The following is a 25391-nucleotide window of genomic DNA, read 5'->3' as shown; positions in this document are numbered from 1 at the left end:
GAAGACAGGCCCCAGGAGGCGGAGATGTGACAACAGGGAGAAGGGCGAGTCCTGGAACCAAGGCTGAGGGACACTGGAGATTAGGAGGAAGACCCCTAGGGAAAGGGGTACCCTCTGGGGCGATGGAGACCAGAGAGACTGGAACTGGAATTTCAGCCTCCATCAGACAAGAGACAGACCGGAGAAAGAAGGTGCTGGGGGAAAGAGAGGGCTTCATTTCCCTGTCTACCCCTTAGGCAGGACCAAGGATGTAGCAGGAGGGAAGGGGGTTAGATGGCGGGAAGGACCGCCATCCTGCTCTCAAATCTCTGCCCTAGCCCCCTCCCTTCCTCTTGAAGGTGACTCCTGCCTGCTGGGCCTCTTACTACAGAAATAGCCCTTTCCCTGAAGAATCAACCTAGATCTTGCCTTTCTTTCTCTTCTTTCTTGTTAAAATGAGAACAGAAAATTTAGGCCTTTACCACTTCCCCCACTCCCATGCCTATCTGAGCACCATGCCTGCAGTCCTGGATCTCAGCCTCCCCCCAGTCCAGGGAGGTGACCTGGGGGTTAGGGGAAGACGGAGGGAGCACTGCTGGGGTTGGAGCCTCTAAGGAGGTGGAGGAGGCCGGGGGGTGGGGGGGCGGCTCACCTTCTGGATGGCTCTCAAATTTAAACTTGTGATGCTTTCTCCAAATAATGTTACATGGGAACCATAAAGAGGGGTGGTTAAAAAACAAAACAACTTTAACATTAAAAATAGACCACAAAGCAGATCAGGGCCGGGGAGGGGTTACTTGGGAACGAGGAAACTCTTAAGGGTGATGGCTATGTTCATTATTTTGATTGTGGAGGATAGGTTAAAATTTATCAAGCTGTACACTATGAATATGTAGTGTATTTTATGTCAATTATACCTCAACAGATCTATTTTTTAAATACATCTTTTTTTTTTAAAAGATTTTATGTATTTGAGAGAGTCCAAGATAGCAAGAGAGAACATGAGTGGGGAAGAGAGGGGAGAAGCAGGCTCCCTGCTGAGCAGAGAGCCCTAGATGGGGCTTGATCCCAGGACCCTGAGATCATGACCTGAAGGTAGACGCTTAACCAACGGAGCCACCCAGGCGCCCCACCACATCTTTTCTATAGCAATTTTCTACTAGTTTATTTTCAATTTATGAGGAGCCTCAAAAAATAGAGGGGAAGGAATGTCAAGGAGTCAAGGGAAACCGTGTTCATTGCTAGTAGAGTGTGGACAGCTTCCTGCCTGTTTCCTCCCTAACCCCTGCCTCCATCCAGCGCGTTTGAGTATCTGTGGGTGTGAGGAGGGCTTGGGGGCGAGCTGTGGTCCCCGAGTTGCTTCCTCAGTGTGGGAGTCTGAGCCAGCTTGGGCGCCCCAGGTTCCTCTGTGGCTGGTCAGCATGGCCCCCGCAAGCTGATGACTCAGGCTGGAGGGGCTTGGCCCCAAGCTTTGCCCCAGGGAAGACAGTGGCTGCTGCGGACTCTCCTGCCCCCTGCAGGCGGAGGTGGGCACTGCAGTGACAAGGGGCTCATTCCAAGGAGAGGTCCGCCAGGTTCTGGGTGCAGTGCTGCAGGTAGTCAAAGTCAGGCACTGGGAAGGGCACGCGGGACCACTTCTTGGACTGGACTCTCCCCTGGGGCGTCTGTAGAAGCATGCTGCGGACCCGGAGCGCCGGCAGCTTCACTGACTTGTAGATCATCTGCAGACCCCAGGCCTGAGGGTGGAACAGGGAAGGCTGGGCTGGGGTCACTGTCCTCAGAGTGGGCTTCTCTCCTCAAGGTGGGGGATCTGTGAATGCAGGGCCTGTGTCTCCCACCTCAGAGCTGTCTCTGCAATCACATCGTGGGCTAGCAGTTCAACCCTTCTCCTCCACCTGGGGGCTCCTGCGGCGGAGCAGGAGGGTGTCCTGATGGCAGAAGGCTGGGCCTCCTCTCTCAGACTAGGGATTCTGAAGACTGGAGTTGAGGGCTGAGGCCCGAACACTTACCTCCCCACAGTTCCTGCAGTGAATGGTACCCCCAGGCTTCCAGTCCTTGAAGGCTCTGTCAATGACCACAGCCCCCCGGGAGACACTGTAGTAGATCCTGGAGAGGAATGGGAGTCAGTCCTCATGCCCTCCTGCTTGCTGGGTCTCGGGCTCTTCTGCCTGCCAAGAGGCACAGAGACTCCGCAGAGCCTGGAGCTCTGCCCTCCAGTAAGTTCTGCCTGTGCGGCCTCATTGTGTGCCCTCTGCTCGGGCTCAGGCCTCAGCACTATACACCCAGATGATTCTAACCATCCCACCCCCCCACCCCCCCGTGCCTCTCCCAGCTCCACCTTTCCATCCCAATTCATCACTCCCAACCCACACCATCCTTCCACCAACTGCCAGGGTGATCTTCTAAAAATGTAAATCTGACCTTGACATTCCCTTGCTCAAAATCCACCCAAGACTCCTCTCTGCCTGTGGGACAAAGGCCAGACTTTCAGGCCTGAACTTCACGGCTCTCCCCTGGCCAGCCTGTCTTCTTCGGGGTCTCATCCTTCACAGTCCTTCCCACACAAGCCAGCCAGGGGCAGTGCTCGCACATCATCCCTGCCTGGGCTCATCTCCCCTACCAGCCTGATCCGTCCTACAAGAACTCATTAAAATGCTGCCTCCTTAAATGAGAGGACCTGGTGTGTAGATCCTTGGCCCAGGGGCCTGGCACACAGTGGCTCCCTAGTAAATACTTAATGAATGGATGGATGGATGGACGGATGGAGGATGGGGGAAAGTTACCCTCAAGAGGACAGAGGATGAGAGGGTGATGGTTCAGGGACAAGCAGCCCCTCTGTCTTCAGAGTAGGTGGGACTGGATGGGGATGTGGGTGGGAAGCCCAGTTCATGGCCTCTCAGCATTTGGTATCCTGAACTCCAGTGCCTGCCCGACCACCCAGTGGCCATGGGAGCCCGGACAAGTCACTCTGCCTCTCTGAGCCTCTGTTTGCTTACATGTGAAATGGGGCAGTGATAAAACCTGTCTAGCCAGCCGCTTAAAAATACAGACTCGGTACTTGTCAAAAATGCCCTTTCAGCTCCCAAAGTCTCAGGGCACGGTCTGGATGGGATGCGTTCTCTGTCCCCCATCATGCCCCTCCCTCCCTCTCATCCTGCCAGCCCCTTCCCCTGGCCTCACGAGAAGTTGGGGTTCACGTTGACGTGGTGGGCGTCCTCCACCTTCCGCAGGTCACTCCCATGGCCCACGGCCACCATGCAGTTGACACAGAGGAGCTGTACCTCCTCAGCCGAGAACTGCTGCCGCTGACTCTCCCGCTGGGCTGCCCGGGCCGCCCGCTTGACCAGAGTGCTCCGCTGCAGGTCCCGGATCTGGGGTCAGAGGGGACACCAGGCAGAGCTGGGGCCTCACAGGCCTGACCCCTGGAACACTCTCAGGATCTAAGGGCTCCCGAAGACCTCAGATCATTAGTACTCAGAAGGGACTTCCCTCCACCCTCCCTGGAGCTTCAAGAAGCAGCTCTGTGGAGAAAAAGAATATGGACCAGGGGCAATGCTGGGAGCAGGGCAAGCTCTGTTGCCGAGTCTCTGCCCCCGCTATGGAGGATTTTGTGCAAAGCTGCTTCTTGGACTGTAACATGGGGCATCACTAATAATTGGGCTGGGATGACAGGGGTCCACAGGGACCGTCCTGGGTGAGGTTGGACAATGGTGACCCTGCCTCAGGGGAAACTGATTTAAGTCCTGGTTCTGGCTTATTTTGGGCACATGTCTTTGTTTGTTTCCCCCTAGCCTGGTGTCGGAAGCACTGTAAGGCAGCCCTCACAGATATATGAAGTATTTGGTGACATGGCATCTTGGAGAAGAGCCATTGCCTTCCCAGGAAGCCCCAGCCTTGGCCACTACCCTCCCTGCCATTCAAACGTTCCCAGGCGGGCCACATCAGTCCCCAGGAAAGGGGGAGCAGGGGTGTGTGTGTGCACGTGTGCAGCCAGAGGCCTTCCAGGCAGAGTGCCCTCAGCCTCCCCTCCCCCAGCCCGCACGGTGTGCAGACCACCCAGACCTTGGCCTGGTACTCGGCCTCATCCATCTCCTGCACAGCGGCCACGGCCTGCTCCATCAGCCTCTCCAGGACCTCGTTGGTCAGCTCCCGCCGCAGCTCCCGACTGCCTTGGGTTGCCACAAACGAGTATTTGCTCTGACCAGCCCGGGCGCGGCCCCTGGCCTGAGGGAGGAGATTGGGCGCGGCCTTGAGTGGGCCTGTGGTCCCACGAGGACCTTTGAGGGCTGTTGGCAACACAGGGTTTACACACCTGGACCATGGAGATCTCGTTGGTCAGGAGCCCGTAGCGCACCACCACGTTGCACTGGGGGATGTCCAGTCCCTCTTCCGCCACACTCGTGGCCACCAGGAGGTTCAGGGTGCCAGTCTGGAACTTCCGGATCACTTCTTGTTGGTCTCTCTGGGGTGGGAGAGGAGCAAGAGGATGGGCGCCAAGTGGTTTGCCTGCCCTCCTGCGACCCAGCATCACCTGGTTCGAGAGTTTGCCCCTTTTCCGAGGGAGCCTGAGTCTCCACCGCTACCCCCAGCATCTTGCCCGTCTTGCCAGCTAACCCCACCTAACCCCTGCCTCCCCTACAGACTCTTAAGGGCCCCCACCTGTCTATGGTAGGAGGTCGCAGGAGTCCAGCAAGGGACTCCAGACCTCTGATCCTCTGTCCTGAAAACACCACTTTCCTCCTTCCCTGCAGATTCCCCAAGCGTCAGCCTCTCTGCGCCCAGGGACCCCCAAACTAGGAAAACCCTCAGTACCAGGGATCTCAGAGTGCACCCCTCTCCCCCTGTTCTCTGCCTTCTGCCTGGGGAAACCAGGCCCCCACAGCTCCGTGAAGACTCTACCCCACCCCTCTCCCCTAAGAACTCCCCCAGTGCTGGCTCCTCTCCTCAAAGCCCACACCTGGGTCATATGGGTGTTCTGGCTGCTGTTCCCCACCCCGATCAGCAGGTCAGCCCTGATGTCCATGGTCCGCAGGCCCGGCTGCTGCTGGAGCCAGAGCAGGAGGGAGTGGACGCTCTGGCGGGTCTGCGTGAAGATGATGCCCCGGGGGCTGTCATCGCTGCCCCCAAACTGCTCCCGCAGGATCTGTTCTAGCATCTCCAGTTTTGGGTTCTCCGGGCTGCACGTTGCCAGGTGGGCCAGCTCATTCTTGTAATCTGCCAGAAAGGCCCAAAACAGAGGCACAGGCATCAGGCCTGGAGGTGGGCAGAGCAGGGCGGGAGAGGGTGTGGCTCACAGGGACAGGACTGTGGGTGTAGAGGGAGCCTGAAGCTATCTGCCCCTGATTCCCCCTGAAGGGCCCCAAGACAACACTCAAGGAGACGCTCTGCCCACCCACCCAGCCTGACACCAGGGGCCTACAGTACAGAATTCTTCGCAGACACATCTCTGACCTCTGCTACCCAGGATTAACTCAACCTCAGGTGTCTCTGTTCAGAAAGGTCCTTGCCCCACCCCTTAGGCTTGCTGAGGCCTCTTGCCTTAAATGCCACTCGCAGACCACCTCCCCTTCCCAGCTTCAAGGTATCACAACACCACAGACTTTCAAGAAACAGTCCCCCAACTAAATGAATTCGTTTTCATGTCTATACAAACCTTTAAAAATGAGGTCATACATCTTTTGTCCTATCCAGGTCCTTGACTCTCGGTTAGAAAAACAGGGCCCCAGTACCCTCGTTGGCCCCTTGCCACCCTGCGTTGGCGCCGGCGTCCCGTCTAGTCCAGTTCCCGCGAGTCTCACCATCGAACAGCGCCAGCAGCCAGCGCTCGGCCTGCAGGATCTGGGTCTTCGTGGCGCGCTCCTTGTCGTAGAAATCCCGCAGCCAGTCCAGGGCGTCCACAGCACGGACCGTGTCGTGAATGAGCAGCGCATCGTTGTAGCGCCGCAGGTGAAGAGCGTAGACCCGACGCTCCTGGAGCCCGGCCTTGGCCGCTGCGGGAGGGATGGGGGCGGGGGAAGGCCTCAGGGTCGGAGCGGCCACGCCCCTCCAGGCCTGCTCCGGCCTTAGACTCCGCCCCCCGCCCCCGCCCCGGGGGGAGCTCCGCCCCGGCAGGTCCCGGCCTCCAGGCCCTCCGAGCCGACCGCCCCTCTCACCAGCCTGGCTCAGCTCCACCACCTGCTGCTCGTAATTCTGCGTCCCGAAGTCCCGGCTCAACTCGAGCATCTCCAGGCGGTTGTGGATTTGGTCCATGAGTTTCTTCAGTGTGTCCCCAAATGGGTCCTGGATGGGAAGAGGGCGTGAAGGGATTCCCATACACCGGGGGTAGCCGTGAACACCCCGCATGGCTCCTGCCGCTAGGTCGGTGTTTGAGAAGAGGGCGCTCCAGAGAGAAGCCTGCGGGGATATGAAGGAGCCCCAGCTGGAGGCTGGGGTCCTGCTCTGCCTCGACCTCCTGCGTGCCATTGACCTCTGGCCCGGGGACAGCAATGTCTAAGTCCTTATGCAGCCCTTGTCCTAGCAGACGCCAGACAGTGTCTACACCGCAGGAGAGACCCTCTGCCCGAGGTGTAGGGTTTGCAAAGCATCCCACAGGGTTTCTACAGATGCCCACGGAGGCATCAGGGAGTCAAACAGCAGGCTGTGGGCACGGGCTGGAGCTTCCCCATCTCACAAAACCGACAAACAGAGGCTCAGAGAAATAAGCAAATACCAAGAAGTCCCAGAGCTCCAGTGGGTGGAGTCAGGGCTCAAGGCCAGGTGCCCTAACTTCACACCAGATGCCCCCCGCCCCACTCACCTGGGTGCACCTGCGGCAGAGGTTGTACTGTTTGCAGGGCTGAGGCCTGAGCTCCTGCAGCTGGGGGAGGTAGGTCTTCGGTGACATGATGCGCCATGTGTCCAGGTTGGCACAGAGCTGGGTAAAGACAAAAGGGTTCACTCGAATGGGGGACAGTCCTGTGAGGACGGTGGGCAGAACTCTGAGACTGAGTGAGGTCCCAGAGGCCCTGGAGCAGGGCCACCGGAAGTGGGGATTCACTTCCTCAACAAATATTTATTGCTCGCCAGCTCTGTGCCCAGGGGTGTTGTAGGTAGCGGGGATCCAAAGAGTCTTATTTTGGAGTTGGGGAGACAGATGTTAAACCAGTGAAGCTAGCAAAATGGGAGGGTTTCGGGCAGTAGTAATGAGCTCTGAAGACAATAAAATTGGGTGGCATGTTAGGGTGCAGTGGGGGTGATCAGGGAAGGTTCTGAGGCGGTGACATTTAAGCTGTTCCCTGAGTGACAAGAAGAAGCCAGACAGGTCAAGTGCAGGGGGAAGGGCATTCAGGGCAAAAGGGAGAGCGAGTATAAAGGTCCTGAGAAGGACCTGATATGGTCAAGATCCAGAGAAAAGGCTGGTAGAGTAGGCGTGTAGGCGTGAGGGGAGGGTGCCAGAAACGAGGTTGGAGAGGCAGGCTGGGTCCATGGAACTTTTGTAAACCACGATAGACCACAGAGTCTAATCTAAGCGCAGTGAGAAGCCACTGGGGGCTGGAGCTTGTGTGCCTGGGAGAGCCTGGGGAGGGCAGGTGGCGGGGGTGGGGGGCTCTGGTAGGGGCAGGGCCACGGGGGCCAAGCTGACCTGCAGGATGTGGTCGATGGCCCCCTTGAGCGTGGAGGCCCCGCCGGTGCCTGGGGAGGCTGTGAGCCCCAGCACCTGGGGCAGGGGCCGCATCCTCTGGAGTTTATGCTCTAAGTACCGGCTCAGGATGACATTGTAGACAGTGTCTTTGTGCGTGTGGTGACACTCATCCACCACGAGCAGGGAGAAGGCTGGGGACACGAGGGGCAAGGCTGTGACCTACACCTGCAAAGCCCTTCCTCCCCCATAAGCTTTTCTGAGCGCAGCCCCCACAGGTCGTTTCTCTCCTTCCTCCTTTCTCAACTTGCACCGGGGCTCTGGAGAGAGAGAGCCTAGGCAGGGGTGACTTACCTTCATTTTACACATTAGTCAACTGAGGTTCGGCGGGGGTGGCTCGGGGGACTTGCCACAGATCCCACACCATAGCCAGGCTGACTTCCATGATGGTGTATGGTGAATGGGGAACCCCTCACTCCCACCAAATGTCCCGCAGCTTTACTGGAAGGGGTGTCCTGGGGGCAGCAGGTAGGCTGCCTCAGGTGCGTACCCTTGGCCCTTGCTCACAGCCCTCACCATTGAGCTCCACGTGCTCCTCCTCCTCGGGGCTGGTCAGCGCCATCTGGAGCAGCTCCGCTGTGCAGATGATCAGGTCATGGCTCCGGGCCAGGTGGCCAAAGCCAGCTCGTGGCCCCATGTCCCCGCTCAGGGTTATAATGGCCCAGCGTCTGTCCAGCATGCGGCTGAACTCCTCACAATGCTGGCTCACCAGGTGCACCTGCGGACGGAGAATGAGGTGAGGGCAGGAAGCTGGACAGGCGGCAAGGTGACCCCCCCAGGACTGGGCTGGGGACAGGAATGGGAGAAAAGGCAGGTGAGCTTAGAGGTGGCCACGGCAGCCCCGGAGTTCCGGACGGGCTCTGGGGACACCCGAGGAGCTGAGACCCCACCGAGGGGAGTGTGGGCTACTCACCCTGTTGACCAGTACCACCACCTTGGCTCTGTCCACAGTCTCCAGATGCCTTTTGGCCACGTACGCAGCCGCCCGGGTCTTCCCAGCCCCCGTGGGCAGCCACACGATGATGTTCTTGCCCTCTAGGGCAGGCATGATTACCTCCCACTGGTAGGGTCGCAACTCCATCTTGAGAATGGAAGGAGACTCTGACCCCTGGCCCACCCAGCCCCCTCCCAGCTCCCAACCACCCCCCCCACCCCCGCTCCTGGAGAACCCAGTCTGGGGCCCCAGACCACCCCATTCCCGCTTGAGGGAGGTGGGGCAGGGCAGGGCAGGGATCTACCTGGAACCTGATCTGGCCAAGACAGGAGGCAGAAGTAACACAAACTCTGACTTCTGCCCTGTCGGGTCTTATCTGCAACACCTGCGAGGGCCGGCTTAGCTTAGCCGGATGCCGGTGCCGGTGCCGGTGCCGGTGCCCCTGGGCTGAGCAGAAATCGAAAACAGAAACTGAAACTGAGGGAGGAGTCAGCTCCGGCAGAGTTCAGCCTTAGGAATCTCCCTTCCCCCTTTGCCCCTCCCCCAGCAAAGCTGCAGGAAAGTACCCTTTCACTCCTCCGGGGTCCTGCGGGTCTCCTCCAACAGCAGAGTCTCAGCCACCCTACCCCGACCCCACACCTTTCGAGCCAGCGGTAACCATGTAGACCCAGGCCAAGGCAGCCGGGTGGAGAACTGGGACCCCTGCAGCCCCCACACCTGGACCAGGAGCAGCCAGGAGCAGGGAGAAGTGGGGGATGCAGCCGACAGGTGCCATCACTGCAGGGGCGCCAGACTAGGCAGGAGGCTGGTGGCGGAGGGTGGCCCCTGCACCAGCGGAATTTTTTAAGAGTGTACTTCTTTGAGAGAGAGCACGTGCCAGAAAGCAGGAGTAGGGGGAGTGGCAGAGGAACGGGAGAAGCAGGCTCCCCGCTGAGATCGGGGGTCGATCCCAGGACCCCCGGATCATGACTAGAGGGGAAGGCAGACACTTAACTGACTGAGCCCCCCAGGTGCCCCATCCATCTGAGCTTTAATAGGTACACTTCTGCAGGAGGTCGGGGCAGGAACGGGGTCAACCTGCCAAGGTTGGGGACCTTACCAAAGAAACAATCACACAGAGAAAAAAAAAAAAAGAGCTTTATTGTTCCCTCTGAGGGATTAATGCCAGGAAATGAATGGTCCCCGGGCCCCCCACTCCTAGGGGGCAGACAGAACAGTGCAGGGTGAGGGGTGAGGCAAGGCCCCTCCAATCCCAGTTGAACTTCAAACACTTAAGCCCCTCCCTCACGCTAAGATGTACAGTCCCCACCCTCCAGGAAACAATGGGCTGGGTCAGGCCCAGGACTCCAAGACTCCATGGCTCTGTGGGGACAGGGCTGGGGGCCACCGGGGCCGGTCAGGGCTTATCCTCTGGCCAGCAGCCACTTGGGAGGGGCTGAGCCCCGGACCCAGGAGACCCCTCCCCAAGGTCAGATACAACGAAAGCTGTGTGTGCAGGTGGGGGGCACCTGCAGTTCTAGGAAGGGCCGCAGGGCCGGGGGCTGGAGTGTCCAGAGCTGAGAGGCACCAGGCCTCCAGGGCCGCCCCCTGGCCATCGGATCAGAACCCGAGGTGGAGACATTCCAGGTCAAGGCTGCGGTCCAAAGCTGGAGACTACTTGTCAATGAGCCCCCCCTCCTTGAGCTTGAAGTAGAAGAACTTCTCCAGGGCGCTGGCGCAGCGGCAGTACTCGCTGTCCGGGGGGTTGTACTCGCGGCAGTTGGCGATGACCCGCTGCAGGTCGGCCACGAAGAGCTTGCGGGTGACGTAGTAGCGGCTGCGCAGTCGCTCGGTCATGGTCTTCAGGTCTGGGGCGGCGGGACGTAAGGGCTCACCTTTAGGAGGCTGGGGAGGGCAGGGCCGTGGGGCCCAGGGAAGGCAGAGGCAGAGGCGGGGGCAGGTTTGGGGGGCAGGAATGGAGCATCCTCACCAATAGGGAAGCGGATGACCTCGTAGTAGTCAGGGGCTTCCGCCTTCTTCACAGGCTCCATGAAGGGCCAGGCACTGGGGTGTGACTGGAGAGGAAAGCCGAGCTGGAGCCAGGCCCACTGTGCCCTCCGCCCAGCTGGTGAGTACCACCCACCCCAGCCACTGGCGCAGGTGCCCCCAGAAGGGAACCTGGTCTCCCCACCTTGATCTGGGCCAGCAAGTTTTTGAGGGTCGTGTAGAGCTGGTCTGGATCCTTCAGCTCCTTCCTGGGGCAAGAGATGCCACGTCTGAGGCCCTGGGTCCTTCTGCCTCCCCCGACACCCACCTCCTCCACACAATACTCACCCCTTCTCCTTCCCCAGTGGCTTCCAGCCCGTCTCTCCTGCAAAGTGGGGAGTGGGGAAAGCATCCCTAAGAATTTGAGAACACACCCCCAGCAGGGTGCCCCCTCCCCCACCAAGACCCCTGCTCACGAATGCCGGGGACACTCTCCACGGGGATCTGCCTCACTCCCTCCTTGAAGCAGCTGAGCCCAGGGTACACCTTTCGGATCTGGGCCTGTTTGCGCTCAATCAGCTTCTTGATGATCTGAGGGAAGGCAAGGCCTGAGAGGCCAACTCCAGCCCCAGCAGTAACCCTCCCAGGGCCAGAGGCAGAGGCCCTGCCCCTGAGCCCAGGCCCCTCACCACCTAACTTCCCTGAGAGGCAAAGCAAGAACCAAGATCCTGGCCCATGCCCACCTCACAAGTGCACATACGTGTGGCACATATCCACACACGTGTGCTCACCCCTCCATGCACATGAAAAGTCCCAGGGCTGAGTGCATGCGCACACACGCACACACACACACCTCCTTCTGCTTTTTGATGATGTGGGACAGCTCCGTGTAGGGGATCCGGGGATTCAGCTCACACTCCATCAATGTTGCACCCTCATAGTCCTTAATGTAGCCCAGGTAGCGGCTCTTGGGCACTTTGATGTCCTTGGAGAAGCCCTAGGGAGTGGACAGTTATGACCTGACCCACTAGCAAGGCCCTTCCAACTTGAATCACCCTTCCCCCAGAAGCCCCCGGAGGGGCCATGCAGGCCATGTCCCCTTCTCCCTGGTTCCCGGATCACCTTCTGTGGTAGCTGGTGTGCAGGCGGGGGGCTCTGTATTGTGTGGGCTCAATTAATCTGTCCCTGGGAAGGCTCTAGGTCAGCTGCCCCTCCCAGCCCACCCTCAAGAGTCTCCCAGTTCTTCCAGCCTGCCTGACTGCCCTACAGGTCCCTACTCTTCACTGGGGCAGCAGTGGGAGGCAGGCAGCTGGGCACGGAAGACTTCCCTCCCATCCCATCCCATCCCATCCCATCCCATCCCCACCAGCAGGCTGGACAGGATGACCTCTAGCCCCAGGCAGCAGGCAAGTGTGGGCTGAGGCAAGGGTCACCTGCTTTTTGAAGTAGCCAATGGCATACTCATCAGCATAGGTGAGGAAGTAGAGGATGTTGTGTTTGATGTGATACTCCTTCAGGTGGTTCATCAGGTGAGTCCCATAGCCCTGCGGGGGAGGGGGGCAGGGCTTAGCAGGGGGGCCCCGAATGGAGAGAGCAGACTGCATAGGAGGTAGGGACAGCCAGGGGACCCAGGACAGGGAGGAGGAAAGGCAACTGGCGGAGGAACTGGAGTTTGTGGGGAGAAAGCAAAGGACACTGGGCTTCTAAGCGCTTACTCAGGGCTACGAGTGGTGCCTGGGACTTTACAGACCACCTCTCAGGTCAGTCCACGAGGTGAGTATTTTTATCTCCATTTCCCAGAGAAAAAAACCCAAGAAACCAAAACCTGCAACCCAACTATATTAACTACGTTAGAAAACGTGTCCAAAGTCAGCCAGCCAGCCATGGTAAGGCCAGGACTGAAATCCCAACCCAGGAAGTTGCGGTCCCCATGTCACTGGTTCCCAGTTCCTGGACCTCAGAGTGACGGGGAAAGGGGAAGAGGAATCACAAGGGCCCTACTCATTTCAAATCTGAACCCTAAAGAGAGAGTGTCTCCCATACAAGTCAAGACCGAGTGGCACCATGCAAATCTGGCTTACAGAAACCAGGAGAACTGGGAACCCTACCAGCGGGTCTGTTATGCCAACTAAGGACAGAACCCAGGACTATCACCCAGCACCAGGCTAGTGTAAAAACTATTAACTCCTCGGTATATGTGAATGTTCCGGTGTTGAAAGAAATTCAGGTTCATTTAAAAGTGTTATTCGTAGGGGTGTCTGGGTGGCTCAGTCGGTTAAGTGGTCAACTCCTGATTTCAGCCCAGATCACGATCTCTGGGTTGTGAGATCGAGCCCCACATCAGACTCTATGCTCAGCAGGGAGTCTGCTTCAGATTCTCTCCCTCTGCCCCTCCCCCTGCTTGTGTGCTTATGCGTTCGCTCACTCTCTCTATACAAAGTAAATAAACCTTTAAAAAAAGAAAATAAGAGCATTAATGGTTTGGGGACTCTAAAGTGTTTTCTTAACGCAGTTACCAAAGGACAACCGCCCCCTTGTGGGGCTGGGAGGAACTGGCCGGCCACTGAAAGAGGGACTGGAGACTGTGGCTTCCCCTCTGTGCAAACTGGGGCTGGGGCCAAGGCACTCACCTTGACCTGCTCATTCGAGGTGACGGCGCAGAAGACAATCTCTGTGAAGCCCTGAGTGGGAAACATACGGAAGCAGATCCCACCGATGACCCGCCCATCCTTGATCAAGGCCAGAGTCTTGTGCTTCCTAAGGGGAGAGGGGAAAGGTCATGGCCCCTACCTGGTCCCCAAATGCCTCCCAGGTCCCTAGAGCCTTGGAAGCCAGGGCTGTATTCAGAGCCAGAAGCGGAGGAGCAAGTATTCCCACAGGCTGGGGATGGGCATGGTGCTTAGGGCTGGGGCCCTTGTGGGGACGCACGGGTCAAAGACGAGGCGGGCGATATACTCCTTGGGCATGCGTGGCAGCTGGTGGGAGAAGACATTCTGCAGCCCCACAAGCCAGAGCAACACCCGCCGGTTGGCCTTGGGTGTCAGCGAGTTGCCGATGACATGGAACTCGATGATGCCACGGCGCTCCTCCAGGCGGGCTGTCTCGTCCCGGGCTGCGTTGGCCGACAGCAGGCTCGTCTGGGCATCAGAGGTAAGGGAGTGAGCTGCGGCTTCTGGCCGGTGAGCCCCCTCCCCACACTATGTAGCGAGCCAGGCTGCCCACCTCAGGCCCCAGCATGGCGGCGGGGTCCGTGATGGTGAGCATGACCTCGTTGACCAGCTCCATGGGGATGTCTCCCATGACACGGAGCCGCTTGGCATCCTCCAGGGTCAGGTTCTCTGGGAGCTTCCTCTTCTCACCTGCTGGGGAAGGTTGGCAGGGTCTCCGGTGGACAGCAAAAGAGGTTAGGGGGGCCAAATGAGAGTCAGGGGTCAGGGGTCAAGTACGCACCTGGCATGGGCTCAGCCCCTCCGGAATCCAGGCTCAAGGAGCTGTTGCTGCCCCCACCCATGGTGGGGCTGAAGAGGGGGGCGCTGGGGACAACTGCTGCACTGACTGTGGCTGAGAGGGAGCGAAATCAGGGATAGGGGGTGGTCAGAGGTGGTGGTAGGTCCCCAAAAAAGGATTCCCCAGACACACCCTCCTGCATGTCCCCACTGCTGCCATCCGCAGTACTTCTTCCCGGCGGAGGGCTGAACTCTGCCAGGGAAGCCAAGCCAAGAGCCTGCAGAGCCTGCTGGGGCACGTACCCGGCCTGGGCACCAGCTGCGTCCCCTCTGAGGGCGGCATGGTGAAGCCAGACTCCCAGATCGGAGAGTTTGCCCCATAGATCTCCTCCTCCAGCATGGACAGGAATCTGTGGGGAGGGTACAGGCTGTCTCACAACTCTGTCCTCCAACCAAGGCAGCAGCCTGGACCAGACACCAGAAGGAATGGAGGCAGGTTGAGAGACCCAAATGTCACGGAATTGGGAGCCGAAGAACGGAGACAGCCTTCAGACTAGGGGAAGACACAGTCCTCGGCCTCTTGGGAGCCCCTAGTTAGAGGCAGAACAGGACAATCTAGACAGAGAACAGAGGCCAAGTCTACCACAGTGTGTGGCACAGGGGGACAGGGTCTGAGCTGGTGCCTTCCTGAGCTATGTGGGAAGTGCACAAGTCACCCTGGGTCTCAGGATCCCCTCCTGCCACCTCATTGTCCCAGCTGGAGGCAGAAGGGGCACTGAAAGGCCTGCATTAGTCAGTGGACCTTTCTTATACCGGGTAGCTATGAGCCAGGTTTAAAACGAGAGGAAAGTATAGCAGAACAGAGGAAAATCTCACAGGAAGGACCGCGACGGGAGTGGAAATCGGTTTCCCCTCAAGCGTAAGCTCTGGTTTCTCGGCGCGCTGTGCTTCTGAGGCTGTGTCCAGGCCCCGTGGGAAACAATGAATCCCATCTACCAGGGGCGTGGGCAGGGGTAAAGTTAGCACTCGGGCCATGTCCCTGCCATTCCCAGACTAGTACACGCAAAGGCAAATGCCGGCAAGTCACAACTGGGCCCCAGACAAGTGTGCCAGGTAGACACCCAGATCCCAGAAGCCTCCTGGAGGGGAAGGAGAGACCACTCCAGGAAGCCTTCCTGGAAAAAAGGGGACAACAGGGAGGATGTGAACTTGGGACAGATCCTGATAGGCCAGAACAAGCCTTACTTTGGGAAGTGGGTGAGGATGAGGGTCCTCTTCTCAGGCACCAGCTTGTCCTTCTCCACCCGGAATTTCTCCAGCAACTGTCGCCGGGTCACCGTGAAGATGGAGCGGAGGAGGCTTCGCCCGAAGATGTGAGTGGTCTCGTAGCGGGGAAGGCTGTCACAGCTCTGGGGCACATGGCAGTAGCAGAGCCACCTGTGGGCAGCAGGGAGGTGGGAAGGGAGAATGGGGGTGCTGGACCCAGGCTGGGCCTCCAGGCCTCCCCCACCCCCACGCTGGCCCTGGCTGGGCCTACCTGGTATAATTGACCTTGTAGGTAGCCACGTCCTCGGCCTGAGACCGCTGCCGAAATTGGGCTGGCGTCTCAAGCTTCCAGTAGTTAAGGCAGAGCAGGAACATCTTTGAGAGCTCAAACATCGTTTGCCGCTCCCGAGGAGCCAGGTGACTGAACTTGTACTGCACGAAGTTCAGCACACCCTGAGAAGTGGGCAGGGCACAAGACCAGGAAGGAGACATGAGCAGCAAGGAGGGGTTTCTTACCCAAAACCTGGTGCTTCCTGAGGGGAGCTAAAGCTCACCTCTCGCTCTGGGGCTCTTGGTGAAGAAAAACTCCATCCCCCTTTCCACCCCCATGTCCATCTTGAGCCCCAAACTCCCTCCCTTCTCTGAACCTGTCCCTTGTTCTCAGCTTGAAGAGGATGGGGAACACAGGCTCCTCACTCCCCCAAGATGCCCCCAATTCTCTTGCCAACTCCCTCACCCCACCTGCTCAATATTAGGCTTCTCAAAGGGGGGACTGCCCAGGGAGCCCTCCACCACTGGCCGGGTCATCTGCAGGATGCATTTCCGCAGGAGCTGGAGGAAGAGGAAGGGGGAGGAGTAGAGGTCAGTGGAGCTCAGAGCTGCAGACTCCCCAGCCCCACCTCCTTTGCTCACTCACACTCACTTGGATGAAACTCACCTTGAAGAGGTAGAAATAGACCTGCTTAGTGTCTGTGTCCTCCTCTTTGTGAACAGACATAAACAGATTCTCCACGTCTACCACCATACCCAGCAACCGGTTGATCTCATCCTCTGACACATTCTCCAGGTGGGACACATGGTCAGCTTTAAGAAGGACAGGTGATAGGGTTGGGAAGAATGGACACATCACCAGAGCTCCCCGCCCCTCTTCATCACCAGCCAATTTACAACCTAAGTCCCTCCAACCAGTGTGACGGGCAATGAGACCAGCTGCTCCTACATCAGCCCTTGGGTGGACCCTGTCTCTTCTGGGCTGGCAGATTTCCTGTCTCTTCCCTTGGGAGAATACATGCTCCCAACCCAATCCCTCCTTAAGTGGGCATTTTTAGTTTCACAGATAAAGCTCCCTGACACTTACAAAAGCCCGTCCAAGCAGGACCCAGCACCTGCCCCCGCCCCAGCTCCAAGGGCACTACCTGCCTTACCCAAGGGGTGCTCACAACTGCGGCACAGCTCGCTCAGGTTGGCAGCTGGCTGCTGCAGGTCCATGCGGGGTGCAGTGGGGGGCTTGGGGTTTTTCCAGCCATTACACTTGCAGGTTTCATTGGCCTGCAGAAGACTCAGTCAACAGCCCTGTAACTGGGGACGGGGAGCCGATCCCCAGCCACAGATTTGCCCCCATTCCCACCCGAGACCCGGGATGCCCCAAGCCCCGCCCCCTTCTCACCCCCAGGCCCCGCCCCCACCTTGCAAGCCGAGAAGACCCCTAGCTTCTCGAGCTTCTTGGCGCGCGGCAGCCCCCGGACTTGCGCCTTCCTCTGGCTGGCGCGCTGCTGCTGGCTCAGACCAGGTCGAGCCGGATCCCCTCCGCTCCCCGTCCCCCCACTTCCTACCCCAGGACCCCCAGTCCCTGTGCTGCCGGCTGGCGCTGCAGCTGGGGCGGGGGCTGGTGCCGGAGTGGGAGCCGGAGTCGGGGCTGAAGCCGGACTAGGGGCAGGAGTCGGAGTTGGGGCAGGGGCTGGAGACTGAAGGGGACGGGGCTGAGTGGCCGGGGCCGGGGTCGAGGCCTGGGAAGATTCCGCCATGTCCTCCCCCGCAGCGGAGCGCGGCGCGGCGCTCCCAGCCCTAGGGCCGCATGGGCAACCGGCGCTCAACGCGCAGGCGTCGCTGCGCCGGAGCATGGTGGGAGTTGTAGTCTTCCACGGCCGCTCCCTTGGCCTCCAGCTTCCAGACTTTTCTGTCTTGTCTGTGGGTCCCAGACAAACAAGTGAAGCCTGAGTCATTACCCCAGATTGGCCTCTCCTTACTTATAATCTCTCTTTGAAGGATTCCGGGATTGGTGTTTTTGTGGGGACTTGGTGAAGCATCTGAGAAAACAGGCTTCTGTTGAGGGGAGTCGTGGAGTCCGCCCACCTCCCAAGCGTCGGGGTAGAAGGGCCGGCCTGGGGTCTGGAGTTGTCTTGGCTTCCCGGCACACCTCCCCCCACCGCCAACGGCCCTGTCCCACCAGTCTGCAGACACAGAATTGCAGCTACAGTGGAGATTAAGAAGCAACACTTCCTCTTCCTGCCCCGTGAAGTGGTTACACGGCTGTGCTCTTTGTGGGATAATTCAGCAGTACTCTTTGGTGCACTTTTTTGTATTACGTTACATTTCAGCAATAAAGGATCATTGTAAAAGCACTGAGCACCAGAGGATGTTCATGGCCACAAAACCCGATACCTAGATGAGGATGAGGCAGAAGTAAAGGTGGGCACATCCTAGTGGGCGGGAATGACTCTCCCCGTAACAGCGTGGGCACCTCGAGGGCAGGGGCCACGTCTTCATTTTGCCCCAGAGCCCAGCCTTGAGCCTGCCCCAGTCGACCCAGGGTCCGAAGCACGAAGGAAACCAGGAAGCCCTGTTCACCTCCCAAGCCCATGTGTCACAGGGCTGTGCGCGGTCAGAGAAAGGACGTTCGGAGAATGGAAGACCCCACGGTCACATGCCCTTGGCCCTGTTCAAGGGACGGACCCTTGTCCTCAGGCCCGATTCTTGGAAGGGCAAGAGTCCAGCGGCTCAGTCTTGTCTCTGCCCTGTGCCGGTGAGCGCTCCAGGCTCGGGCCCCCACGTCCAGCCTGGATTGGCCTACGCAGGTGCGTCCCAGCCTGGAGTGGGGGAAGGGCCTAAGAAAGGGGCAGGCGCCAGGATAAGAGCAGCAGCAGCGCGCCAGGGCGGCTGACAACCGGACCTGGGGAGGCAGGAATCGCGTGGCGGCGCTCCCCCACCCCCATCCGCCTCGCCCCGGGAGCAGGGGAGTGGAGCCGGGCTGCTTGGAGCCAGGCCGCGAGAAGGCCTCTCCGGGTGTGCGCGCTCAGGCCACGCCCCACGCCTCGCGCGGTTGGGCAGCAGTTGCTCACTCGGATGCAGCGGGTCGGTAGCGGTCTCCCCAGCGGGAGCCAGGTGGCGTCCCGCAGTCCCAGCGCGGCCCTTGCCGAAGAGAACCAGGTAGCCACGCTGCCGGTACGGCTGCTCAGGGAAGAGGCGGTGGCTGCGTGGAACAACGTTCATGCGGAGGATGGCTTCCAGATGAAGGTGGATGCCTACGGCTTTGCCCCCGAGGAGCTGGTGGTGCAAGTGGACGGCCAATGTCTGATGGTGACGGGCCAGCGGCAACTGGAGGGCTGCAGCCCGGATGGGGCTGGCTACCGCGTGGCACAGAGGGTGCACCGGCAGATGCAATTACCGCCAGACCTGGATCCCGCCTCCATGACCTGCAGCATGACCCCCTCGGGCCAATTGTGCGTCCGAGGCCCATGCCGGGCGCTGTCTCCCCCTGAAGCCCAAAAAGGTCCATCCCCGAGAGTCCGGGGCCGTGGCCCCAAGAAGGGCCAACCTACCCTGACCCAGTAAACAACTAAGTGTGCAGCAGCTGCCTTGGTGTTCTGTGGTCTTTTCTTGGGGTCGGGGTCAGAGGTCGAGGCATAACAGAGGTAGAGAGAGGGCTAGTGGAGGGCCCCTGTTGGTAGGGAAGGCACTTTAAGGGGTTGGTCCGCCAAGAATCAGGCCTCTATGGCCCAGCCAAAGCTGGGGGCGCTCCCCGTGGACCCAGTGCCCAGCCCCTGGCAGCTGACAGCAGCAGCTCCAGCAGGGAGCAGCAGAGGGACAGGAGGCCTGCAGGGGAACCAGGCTCCATCACCACCAGAGGGCCCCCACAGACCAGACAGAGGGCTTGGACCTAGTGTGGGTGCAGTCCCTAGGCCTCAAGAGCAGCCCAAGGTCCCAGAAGTCACCTGGGAAGAGGGTGGGAGGACCCAGTCCTTCACAAGGTACAGACTTAACCAAAAAACCCCCAAGAGGTTGTTTCTGGTGTTTCCAGAGACCAACTACTTTCAAATGCAAACTGCACATCACCCCAGTATAATCTAGAGGGAAAGGCAAATACAGGCCCCTCAGTTTCAAACTTGGTGAGATTCAGCTCCAGGTCACTCTTAACTCCACCCTCACCCCCTAGAGTTGGTACCAGTAAGGGCCTCTTTCTCTTGGTTACCATGACCACCAGCATCCCCTCATTAGGGGTTTGGGGGGGAGCCTCTCTTCCACAGGATTCAGTGGTTCATTTTAAATTAACTTCCAAGTAAGCTAGAGCGGATATGGTCTGATAAAACTCTGCCAGAGAAAGACAAGGAAGACAAGTGGGAGGTCGATTGATCGGCTGACTATATTGACAAGATACTGATTGGTTACATGTTGAAGAAAACATACAATACAAAATACAGAAAAAGTTGGTTCCATCCCCTCCCACTTCCCCCCCCCTTACCCACCCACCCCCAAATACTCATCATCGTGATTTGGTCAGAACAGGGCTCAGAGCCAGAGGTCAGGGTGAGAGGGGGAGAAGGGGCAGGTTGTGGACAATGAGTTGGTGGTTGTCACAATAATGCTGTGGTAATGCTGTGGTTTCTCTCCCAGCTGTGAGTCGGGGGGTGAATGGGGGCGGCGGCCTGATGACAGCCATCTGAGAGAAGAGCTGCCTCTCCCTTCCCCTGCCTCTAGGGCCTGCCCCACCACCCAGAACCAAGCCCATTCCAAACATGGTAAGGACATGGATGCTCTTGCTGAGTCTGCTCACCAGCAAGATGGAAAGAAGGGTACCTGCTCCAAACCCCCGCCTCCACACATACAAGGGGGGTGGGAAACAGGGGCACGTGGCTACTACCAGCAAAGGAAGAGTGGGAGAGCAGTAGAAAGGGCTGGAAGTGGGAAGAGCAGATCATATATATTAAAAAAGTGACTTAAGACTTAAAATTGAATTAGTATTTGTACAGAAAGGTGCAGGTGGAATAACTCACTCCGGCCTATGATCAAAATTCTATGGAGAAATCATGGCAGACCCCTCCCCCTGCCCCCAACCCCCCCAGTGGTAGCCCGAGTCGTTAAGTGCGATTGGTTAGAGTGGATTCCAGTCGGGTCGGTCAGGCGGAGGAGGTGGGGGCAGTGGGCAGGCAAGGGGGGCTCAGTTGCTGCAGCACTGGCTCCGGCTCGCTGGGTTGTTCTCCTGCAGGTCCACACCTCGGTTCCGGCTCGGAGCACCCGCTGCATTCTGGGGCTCATTCTTGGGAAGCTTCTTAGCTGTTTGGAAGAGGAGGGGGAAAATGTGTTTGGGGAGTACCCAATGGCCTTCCAAGTCCACTTGAGTGGAAGCTGGCCTTTTTACCACCCGATGTGTGGTAACCCACTGAGGGCTTTGCTTCTATGTCCCAGGTGCATTCTGAGTGTTTTGGGAAACTGAGGCAAAAAGAGGTTAAACAACCTGCCTAGGACCACGGGAGTTAAGTAATAAAACAAGGATTTGAACCTGGGCAGGATGACTCACTACAGAGCCAGATAAGCCTAAAAATCCTAAGAAGTAGGTTAGGGGGAGGGTCGTGCAGGGTTTTAGGTGAGTGATAAGCTAAAGGGTAAGAAGGTAAAATGTTGAGACTTTGGAAGGCTTTAGAAACTTCTGGGTGAACTATCTACATCTGGGAATTAGATAAGGGGACCCTAAAGACCTACTTACTACGTACTACAGACAGCAGGCAAGTGACAGGACCGGGTCAGCGGAGGGGAGGCGAGCAACTCACCTATTGCCATGAAAATTTCATTCACGTTCATTGCAGTCTTTGCTGATGTCTCCATGAACAGCAAACTGTTGTCGTCTGCATAGGCTTGTGCTTCCTGATTTGGATGGAGGTGAGAAAGTGAGTAGGAGGGAAATGATGACAGTTGGCAGGGGCCAGGGCCCAGGATAAAAATCTTCCCTCATCACAGTCGCCTTATACACAGCAGACACAATGCAGGGGTTTTCAGGCCGAGGGCTCTCCTGCCTGGTGCCTCCCGCTGCAGACACCTGCACCGTAACCCCAAGGGCCTCACTTCACATACAGCTCCTCTCAGCTCACAAACATTAGCAGACGTTTCACTCAGGTTTCCCTAGGTCCACTGTGCCTTCTTACTCTTCAAAATCACTAAGCCAGGAAATACTTCTAGAACATTATCCTACAAATGCACTTGCACATATGGAAAAAGCACAAAAGTCTGTGGCTATGGACCGCAGTGCTGTTTCCGTCTTTCCATATTACAAACGACCTAGAAGCCCATCAGTTAGGGCCTGGTAAAAATGTACAGTACACAGAGCACACTCCGATCTAGGTAAAGAACAGGACTCAGGGGCGCCTGGGTGGCTCAGTCAAGTTAAGCATCTGCCTTCAGCTCAAGTCATGATCCCAGGGCCCTGGGACTGAGCCCTGCATTGCAGTTCCTGCTCAGTGGGCAGTGTGCTCCTCCCCCGGCCAGCTTGTGCTCTCCCCCCACCCCGTCATCTCAAATAAATAAAGAAAATCTTTTTTAAAAAAGGTGGGGGGAGATTCATACACATGTGTACGTTTCTAAAAAATGAGAAACTGATGCATTTGGGGGAAGGAAAACTGAGTTTCTGAGTTAAGGATTTGCATTTCGTTCTATATACCTTCTTTTACTGTGTAAATTTTACTCGTGCATGTGTTATATGGAAAAAAGTAATTCTTTTTCAGTACATTTCATTAAAAAGTCAGTTTACATAAAAAATAAGCAGCTTCAGCGATTCTTATGCATATGCGTCACGAACCAACGAAAAAGAACAAGGAGAGGCAAACAACTGCTTTAGGCCTGTGCTCAAGTCCGGAGAGGACAGCAGAGACAAGCTCACCTGCCACTTCCCGGCCCGTGGCAAAGGCCCAGAGCAGACGAGGCTGAACTGCAAGTGGAGCTGGCTGACCCCGCCCCAAGTCCCATCCATCCCCCCACCTGGAATTCCACGGCTCTCTTGCTGGCCAGGTCCGCCTTGTTCCCTGCGAGCGCAATGACGATGTTGGGGCTGGCCTGCCTCTGTAGCTCCTTCACCCAGTTCTTGGCCCGTGCAAACGTGTCCTGGGGAGACAAGGCCAGAATGTCAGAGACAGAGGAGGCTTTCTGCCCAGGGCCACTCACTAGACAAGCTCGAGCTGACAAAGCCAAGGCATTTAAGATGTCATCGCCCTGGAGATTCTGGTGAGACACTCCCCCCAAATGACAGAGGAAATCTGCCCACACCCCCATCCAGGAACAAAGTGTCGAGAAGTAAGGGGAAATCTTTACTGTGTTGGTGATGTCATAGACCACGATGGCAGCCTGGGCCCCCCGATAGTACATGGGGGCCAGGCTGTGATACCGCTCCTGTCCAGCTGTGTCCCAGATCTCAAATTTGACTGTTGTGTCGTCCAAACAGACCGTCTGTGTGAGGAAGGCCGCTGTAAGAGGGAAGGTGGTGTTACAAGGCAAGAAGGAGTCCAGAAGCCACCCCCAGGTGTCTCTAGTACCATACCTGGGCTCTGGCACTCAGAGGCCCCCTGCTGCGACTGACCCAGAGAAGCCCTCAGCCCCGCAGCCCCGCAGCCAAGGCAGCCCCGAGCAGGGTATGTGGAGTCTGTGTTTTTCTGCCACGTGCTGAGGCGGCAGGGGGCTGCACAGGCTTTACAGACCCACCCAGGCAAGGGCAGCGGGAAATCTGCCTGCCCTTGAGCCACTTCGGGAGCACCCTCTGAAGAGGAATGCCGCAAGGGGAAGGAGAGGCAAAACTTCTCCAAGCACAGAAGGGTGGGGTGTGCCCACCCACTCCTCCTCCTCCTCCTCCCTCCCCTCACAGAGAACAGTCCAGCTGGAAACCTCCACAGTCCCTGAATTTGCTCCAGCCCAGGGGTGTTACTGGCCTTCGGTTTCCTGAGGACACTGTCACACACTCAGCTACACTGGGGACGCCTGAGAGTACACGCTGTTCCGCTGCCAGGCGGAGGCCGGGTGGCTGGCTTCCCAGCTGCCCCTGCCATCTCCAGCCATGCCAGCTAGCTACCACCCCCAGCTTTGACCTTGACCCACTCCTGACTGGCCACGCTGTGGCTCGACCTTCAGGGAACACAATGACCCTATCTTGGGCCTGAGGAGACAAGGAGGGACTACATGGCACTTATGCAGATGCTTCAGAGGAGTCCCAGAGCTGGGCAAGGCAGGTGGGAGCCCCCTCCGCCCTGGGACCCAGCAGAGGCTCCCAGAGAGCCGTGTGGGGAAGCCTGCTTGCCTTGTCTGCTACACCACCCCTGCCCCACTGCTCAAGGAGGAGCCCGGGGACTGCCTCACTTCCCTCTCTCTCCAGCTCCTGACTTGAGTGCTGAGGAGGCAGCAGAAGACTGCTGACACAGCCCATTTAGCTTCCAGCTGCCTGGAAACCTCCTACCAAGAGGGTAGAGAAAGGATGACTCAAGCCCAAGGTCGGCCCTGGCCCCTCAAGGTCTGTCCTGGCCACTAAGGCGGGGGACCGAGTCCAGACCATTCCGTGCTAAACGCTGACTACCGGGAAATCAAGGATGGCCTCTGTGCTCAAGGGTAAAGGTCAGCTTCAGAAACACTGGCCCACTCACCAGGCCATTTCCCCATTCTGGAAAGTAGGAGAGGCCAGGACAGATGCACTGCCTGGCACAGTAGGAAGGACCCTCAGAGATGCAGACCCAGCCTCTTCCCTCCCAAAGGCCAGGGCAGTGGGAAGGTCTTAGCCAAGGCCACACAATACTCCAGTGTTGTCATCAGGAGAAGCAGCCAGTTTGTGATCATGAGCCAAGTTTTGATGGAGGACTACTGGGACTCTGGGGGGGAGACCGGCTGTTGGATTCAATCGGAGGGCCCAGGTGAGGAAGAGGTGCTGCCGCCCCCGCACGTTAAGTCTCTCTGGGCAAGCGGCTCCCTTTTCCTCAAGGCCAAGTTACTTCTCTGGCAGAACCCCTGTGCCCACTCACCTCCAATTGTGCTCTCCTGGTACTCGTGGAACTGTCCCTTGACAAAGCGGAGGACGAGGCTAGATTTGCCCACCGCGGACTCCCCCAGCAGGACCAGCTTAAACTGACAGATCTTGTTCCCAGCAGCTGGTCCGTTGGGTCGCGCTGCACCTCCCCGACCCGCCATGGCCCGTCTTGCTGTAGTGGTACCAGTGAGCGTGGGGCGGGGGCCGGCGCTGTGCGAAGAGGCACTCAGGGAGGAGGGGGACCTCCAACTGCAAGAGAGATCAGCAGTACCGGTCAGACCAGAGACGGCTGCTCAGCGAGGCCTTCTTCGATCACATGTCTCTCCCTCTGCCCCCGACCAGGGACCTGACTACCTCCCCTCCTGCCAACTCCTGGCCCCCCAGGCCCGAGAAGTTAGCAGAAGAGCCCTAGCTAGGATGTACGACACGTCCATTTGCTCTACAATCATCTGAGTAGTGAAAGTGGTCTCCCAACTTTAGGCTCATGGTTCTGAGCAAACATACTGGCTTCCTGATCCCAACTCTGTGCATGTGCATACAAATTAAACACACACAGGAGAACGAGCATATGGCAGCCTGGTGGCAGGTAACAGGCGCCTTGGGGTACCAAAAAATCATCTGGGAACACTCCAGGATGTAGGTGAACAAACAATGAACTTCCGGTCCATTAGCTAAGCTCACGGCCCACCTCTGTGCACAGCCAAAGTGAGTGGTGAGACTGCCCAGGGCACGGGGAGTCCCAGTAGCAAGCTCAAGCTCAAGTGCTTGTGGGCACTCGGGGACTAGGGAGGGCCTGGCCAGGGCAAGTTGTTGCCAAAATAGCCATTTTGTCCTGCCATCTCGAGAAGGACCGCC

At 58.1% G+C, this 25391-nt stretch overlaps 4 protein-coding genes across 9 annotated transcripts in view; 1 reads left to right on the top strand and 3 right to left on the bottom strand.

The window, feature by feature from the left end:
• Positions 1-1129: 1129 nt before the first annotated feature.
• DHX58 (DExH-box helicase 58) overlaps positions 1130-25391 on the bottom strand; it is a 26008-nt gene continuing 1746 nt past the window's right edge. Inside the window, exons 2-14 of one of the 4 annotated variants that reach the window (XM_047706993.1) lie at positions 8896-8989; positions 8571-8738; positions 8174-8375; positions 7601-7791; positions 6776-6892; positions 6132-6258; positions 5778-5969; positions 4937-5193; positions 4292-4441; positions 4042-4203; positions 3160-3350; positions 1989-2085; positions 1130-1715 (exon numbers count right to left, since the gene is read on the bottom strand). In XM_047706993.1, the coding sequence (XP_047562949.1) occupies positions 1530-1715; positions 1989-2085; positions 3160-3350; positions 4042-4203; positions 4292-4441; positions 4937-5193; positions 5778-5969; positions 6132-6258; positions 6776-6892; positions 7601-7791; positions 8174-8375; positions 8571-8738 (2040 nt within the window). In that variant the 5' untranslated portion in view covers positions 8896-8989 and the 3' untranslated portion in view covers positions 1130-1529. Of the gene's footprint in view, positions 1716-1988; positions 2086-3159; positions 3351-4041; positions 4204-4291; positions 4442-4936; positions 5194-5777; positions 5970-6131; positions 6259-6775; positions 6893-7600; positions 7792-8173; positions 8376-8570; positions 8741-8895; positions 9030-25391 lie in introns of those variants that run through there. The other 3 variants (XM_047706994.1, XM_047706995.1, XM_047706996.1) reach the window with 3 other exon arrangements.
• Positions 9715-17351, bottom strand: KAT2A (lysine acetyltransferase 2A). Of its 2 annotated transcripts, none has more exons than XM_047706991.1 (18): positions 16954-17351; positions 16693-16816; positions 16206-16351; positions 16010-16099; positions 15540-15721; positions 15248-15439; positions 14306-14412; positions 14007-14117; positions 13779-13918; positions 13485-13693; positions 13187-13313; positions 11990-12100; positions 11410-11553; positions 11033-11147; positions 10905-10941; positions 10762-10825; positions 10561-10645; positions 9715-10438 (listed from the first exon to the last, which is right to left on the bottom strand). In XM_047706991.1, exons 1-18 carry the CDS (start codon positions 17290-17292, stop codon positions 10245-10247), a joined length of 2517 nt encoding a protein of 838 aa, XP_047562947.1. In that variant the 5' UTR covers positions 17293-17351; the 3' UTR covers positions 9715-10244. The 2 variants fall into 2 exon arrangements, with proteins under 2 accessions (XP_047562947.1, XP_047562948.1); XM_047706992.1 differs by having other exon boundaries at positions 13779-13915.
• Positions 18565-19119, top strand: HSPB9 (heat shock protein family B (small) member 9). The gene has a single exon (XM_047707000.1). The coding sequence runs from the start codon at positions 18611-18613 to the stop codon at positions 19097-19099; it is 489 nt and encodes a 162-aa protein (XP_047562956.1). The 5' UTR covers positions 18565-18610; the 3' UTR covers positions 19100-19119.
• The window catches only part of RAB5C (RAB5C, member RAS oncogene family), a 25373-nt gene continuing 19870 nt past the window's right edge, over positions 19889-25391 (bottom strand). For both annotated transcript variants that reach the window (XM_047706997.1, XM_047706998.1), the window contains 5 exons: positions 24532-24785; positions 22844-22995; positions 22514-22636; positions 21313-21406; positions 19889-20818 (listed from right to left, as the gene is read on the bottom strand). In XM_047706997.1, coding sequence (XP_047562953.1) covers positions 20703-20818; positions 21313-21406; positions 22514-22636; positions 22844-22995; positions 24532-24697 — 651 coding nt within the window. In that variant the 5' untranslated portion in view covers positions 24698-24785 and the 3' untranslated portion in view covers positions 19889-20702. The remainder of the gene's footprint in view (positions 20819-21312; positions 21407-22513; positions 22637-22843; positions 22996-24531; positions 24786-25391) is intronic.

The sequence above is a fragment of the Lutra lutra genome, chromosome 16 (genome assembly GCF_902655055.1).
Source record: "Lutra lutra chromosome 16, mLutLut1.2, whole genome shotgun sequence".
NCBI classification, from domain to species: domain Eukaryota; kingdom Metazoa; phylum Chordata; class Mammalia; order Carnivora; family Mustelidae; genus Lutra; species Lutra lutra.
This window is presented reverse-complemented; position numbering and strand designations above follow the sequence as displayed.